The sequence below is a fragment of the Melanostigma gelatinosum genome, assembly GCF_949748355.1.
Source record: "Melanostigma gelatinosum genome assembly, chromosome: 20".
NCBI classification, from domain to species: Eukaryota; Metazoa; Chordata; class Actinopteri; order Perciformes; family Zoarcidae; genus Melanostigma; species Melanostigma gelatinosum.
In genome coordinates this window covers 6121396-6126578 of record NC_136653.1, presented here as the reverse complement: position 1 = coordinate 6126578, position 5183 = coordinate 6121396, and the positions used below count along the sequence as shown (strand labels likewise).

The 5183-nt window shown below is 45.6% G+C and overlaps 1 protein-coding gene across 1 annotated transcript; it reads left to right on the top strand.

Moving 5' to 3' along the window:
* Positions 1–2963: 2963 nt before the first annotated feature.
* On the top strand, positions 2964–4407 carry prmt6 (protein arginine methyltransferase 6; the record flags this gene model as incomplete). Its single annotated transcript, XM_079292526.1, has 1 exon — positions 2964–4407. One exon carries the CDS (start codon positions 2964–2966, stop codon positions 4017–4019), a length of 1056 nt encoding a protein of 351 aa, XP_079148652.1. The 3' UTR covers positions 4020–4407.
* Between the last annotated feature and the right edge of the window lie 776 nt (positions 4408–5183).

The following is a 5183-nucleotide window of genomic DNA, read 5'->3' as shown; positions in this document are numbered from 1 at the left end:
ATCGATTTTTCCACGAAGCCCCTCATTGTCCAGTGATTGGGCTTCCACCAACACATGCTTGACCAACACACACACACACACAATAAGGACACACACTCATCTGCCCTTCCTTGGACCTGATCATGAGCCCCATCAGTTGGATGTGGGTCTATGATTCAGGTGCGCAAACAGGAATTGGCCAAGTTTAATTAAAGAGGATGAGCTGTGCAAATATGTGGCTTTAAAGAAAAATAAAAAATCTTCCACTCATTTGAAAATGGAGAGGGTATTCAGATTTTCGAGGCAGTGTTTGGGACTAGATGGCAGGTAAGGAGGTCCGTCCTGCGTCTGTCTCTGTCTCTGTCTACATACATAACGGAGGACGCACCGAACGACAGCGCTGGACAAAACAACAACCCAGCAGCCATGTGCAGATATTGTAGGTACAGTGAAATATAGATATTGAGAATTAAAATTGGTACTAGTTGTAATCCTGGATTCACATTTTTGAACCTGGCTCAACTTTTGCCACAATGTACTGCAAAGAAATCCGCCAAAGCACCAAAGCTGGCCAATCGAAGTATCCGTGCAAGCACACATGTCTCAGATTACTTTGTAACATGGATTTTTGAATATCACTATTGACCTTATAATCGGCATGACAAAGGGCCGTTGCCCTGATCGTTGTTCAGAAGTTACATTTAAATTAGGATTACAATTTAATGTGAGGGGTGTCGTGGGTCGTGGGCTATTGCTTGACTTGGTCACGGGTAGCGAGTGTACCTCAGCCTACACGGTGCTCCGGTGGACTGCAGCCTTTGCTCTGTGCAGCGAGGGATGCCTCCGATGTTTCTGTGCCACTGTAAGATGTTTAATATGGGAAAGACATCTTCACCTGCTTCCCCGCAATCAGAGTAGGATTTTACCGGGTTATTCTAACCCAGCCGTGATGCACGGCGTGACCTGAACCCGGGTCAGCTGTGGCAACTCGCTGGATAGCTGACTTTTCTCTGCAGGAGTACGGAGACATTGTCATTTACTTACTTTTTAGGGATGAAGCTAAACCGTCTCAGTGGGAGCCGAGTGCTGGCTGAGTCTGGGCCTGGCAGCGGTTCTACCTGATGCTTCAGAGGAGGAGAGGACGACGAGGCCAACAGCTGCTTTTCGGTCTGCCATGTCTACCGGCTACATCGCCTCCTGCCAAGTGACTCACAATTTTGAATTCCGCTGTCTGTATTTCATGGTTCAGTAATCTATGCTATTGTATATTTCTATTCCTCCTTTGCACTTGGTCCAATCGTGCTTTTGACCAGTCGGCGTTCGGCTTTGATATTTGGCTCACTTTAGGATTACACTGCATCTTCAGATAATGTTTGGCGTTATTGTGTTGCTGGTTTAACATCAATCAAATATATCCAAAAGGGAAAACTGGAGCTTTGAATATCAAGTCAGTGTTTACTACAGAGGTATGGCTCATTTCCCCCTTGATGGTTGCTGTTTCCATTACTCAAGCTGAAAACATACCAGTTCATGCAGAATTATTTCCCTGCTTTTATTCTCTATATCATTTTGAAAAGACTGAATTATTAAATGCACACATTTTCCTAGGAAGTACTTGTGCTTTAAAAGGCAGCATTGGATCCACATTTAGAAAAAGCGTGTAATTGTGAATGCGCACACACATACACCCACCTAACCAGCAACAAACACACACACATTTGCCAGCAATATTTTCTTCATATTTCGCAATGCTATTATTTCACATTTCCTGAATTTCCCTGTGGTGTCTTCTTACTTTAAAAGTGTGTCTTGAAAACAACTAAACAACTAAACTCTCTGCTTCCATCTCTCTTTTCCCTCATCTTTATGAAATGGGCTACAGCTCCTGCTCGTTTTTCCGGTATCTTTTGCCAAAGATCTCTGAAACAAAGTTCAAAAGGGTCCCACAGGACTGCCGAGAGGAGAGGAGAGCTGAGACACAGGCAGCTGTGTGCTGCCTGCCATAATATGGGGAGAGCTCAGAACTGGTAATGGCCATGCTGTGTTGTGCAACAAACTGTTCAGTAGGTGTACTGTAGATGTTAGAGTGAATTGCTGAAGATAATGTATGGCCTCTGTTGATTTCCTTACTCTGAAATGCGGTAGAATAGATATGCGCACACTTAAATCTATGCTGAGAACACTTTGTTTTTTAGCTTTCGGTCTAAAGGACCTTCATCAGATACTCTGAAATGTAAAACCTTGCAAAGGCAATATGAAAAAAGACGACAAGTGTTGAGGATTGCGTGGTGCACAGTGCAAAGTCTTGCCTGGAAAATAATAATAATTTCAATATTGATTATTGACACTAAATATAAAGTAAAACAACAACAAAATAATAATTGGTAAATTAAGTTTCAGGTGAAAATGATTGAATTCACTTTCAGATGATTATTACCTTGACGTCATGTAGTCATGGTTATTCTAGCCACTAGCCATTCTTTACGTCTTCTTCAACCACAGCTGAGTGCAAATAGTTTGGAATATTTTCTCCAATAATTAACTGTAGCCTCATGAAAATAAACACAGAGGGACAATCGTGTAATATATAGTAGATGAATTGATAAAGGCATATAATAACGAAATATTAATAATGGGAGTTTCTCAATGTCAAATAATTAGTGTTGTGGAATTTCAAAGTACGCCTATTGTTCTCAAAGAGAAGGAAACGCTTCCGGTGGTATTTGTGCTGACAAATGTTATTTTATGAGGACATTACAGGTGGCTTTATTTTCTGTCAGTACTCGCCACCAAACCCAGTGAGAACTCAATGTACCATTTCTCCCCTGTCGTTGAATGCAGCACCGCTGCGTCGAGGGAACTGTAGTCTATTTGAATATGTGTCTCTCGTATTGTGAGCAGCGGGGAACTACAAGTTCCAGATTTAACAACGCGGAAGTGAAGCAACAAAACACTATGAATCTTCAGCCCCCAGACCCGAGAAGATGTCTCATGTCGTTAAGAAAAGAAAATTGGACAAAACCCGACAGGAGAGACTGTACTTTGACAGCTATACCGATGTGACCATCCACGAGGAAATGATAGCGGACCACGTGCGGACCAACACGTACCGGATGGCCATACTGAGGAACAGTGAGTCCATACGGGGCAAAGTGGTTCTGGACGTCGGCGCAGGAACCGGAGTGTTGAGCATTTTCTGTGTCCAAGCCGGTGCTAAGAAAGTCTACGCCGTAGAAGCGTGTTCTATCGCCGAGCAGGCGGTGAAAATAGTGAAGCAGAACAATATGGAGGACAGAATTGAAGTCATACGAGGCACGGTGGAGACGGTGGACCTACCGGAGATGGTGGAGGTGATAGTGAGCGAGTGGATGGGCTATGCCCTCCTGCACGAGTCCATGCTCAACTCGGTCCTCTACGCGCGCGACAAGTGGCTGAAGCCGGGCGGCGTCATCCTGCCCAGCAAAGCCGAGCTCTACATCGCGCCCATCAGCGACCCGGTGGTGGAGGACCGCTTACACTTCTGGTACACCGTCAAAGACCAGTACGGCGTCGACATGTCCTGCATGTCCGACTTCGCCGGCCGGTGCATCATGAACTCCGACATCACCGTGAACTCGGTGACCGTCGAGGACGTGCTCTCCCACCCGGCCCGCTTCGCGGAGCTCGACCTGCACTCGGTCACCACGGAGCAGCTGCGGTCGGTGAAGGGCGACTTCCGGTGCGAGTCGTTCGGCTCGGCGGCGGTGAACGCGTTCTGCGTCTACTTCACGGTGACTTTCCCGTGCCCGGACAAGCCGCAGCCGCTCGTTCTGTCCACGTCGCCGTTCAAGCCGGAGACCCACTGGAAGCAAGCGGTGCTGTACCTCGACGCTCCGGTGGACGTGGTGCAGGACACCGCGGTCACCGGAGAGATCAGCATGTTCCCCTCGGAGGAAAGCGCAAGACACATATGCATCCACGTGGACTACACGATAGGAGAGCACAAAAGACAGTCCAAGACCTTTTCCATCCCAGACTGGAGCAGTGAAGCCCAGTCCTAGTGTGGCATCAACATGTCACAGTGTAATCACCAGGCAGCACACTCAAAGGCCCTGTCTCATTGTCTGTCACAGAGATGCTCACTGTGGTTTGGAGGGAGCGGAGTGATGACTGTTCTGACCAAAACATCTATGAGGTCTCATTCGGCCAAATGCATGAAGGGCCCTCAGCTGACACCTATGCATACACTTGCTTGTGAAGGTTTATGCTTGTTTATACATAATAAATCATTTGAGAGAGCATTTGAAACGATATTTGGCCAAAACAGTTTTAGGTGTGTGTGTGTGTGTGTGTGTGTGTGTGTGTGTGTGTGCTGCTGAGTGAAGGCAGGTTTCGTCTGAGGTTTTACAAGTTGTTGAATAAATTCAATGCCATCGTGCATAAGTCTGATATTCGAATCCATTTAATCATGCATATTGTGCGGAATCTGATGAAAATTCTGCATTCAAATGAGGATCAGAGCGATATATTGACTTGGACTGGCTGCAGTCAGGCAGGAGGTGTTTTTACATTGGCTGGTTTTCACGTTTTCATAACAGAACTAAATTGGCTCATTATTTCTGGTGAGGACACACACTCACCCCTTACCAGAAACAACTGACTTCATCCAAAGTTGTAATTGTGATGCAGCATTCTGCTAAACAGCAAAGACTTTAATACACAAAGTATTTCCTTCCTGAGCATCTCTTGCTGTCTCCAAGGGACTGAGTTGTGAAAATATAAAAGTTTTTAATATCAGCTACAATCAAGGATAAAATGATTTACCCTTGATTGTTGCTGATGTTAAAAACTTTTATATTTTAATAAAAGGTAATAGTTTGATGGGCTATTTTACAGATTTATCGCTCATTCATTGAACACCAGTGGCGGGCCGTGCATTTTATACCTGGGCCTTCACTGCTGTCCTGCAGCTGAAACACAGCTACGGTTATTATTTGTTTCATGTAAAAATGACGCTCAACACCTATAAATACACTGACTACATGAATATGCAGAGAGTGTCTCCTCTCTGACTGCAGCACGAGGCTGCTGTGAGAGTCCGCCCGTGAGTGCTTTAGGTCGCTCACGGCAGCACCCGCTGCTCGTTCATGACAGTAACTGTAGAACGGTACGTGCTTTCACGTCACAGTCAAAACACCAGAAAGGTCTCCAACAACACTCGAAAA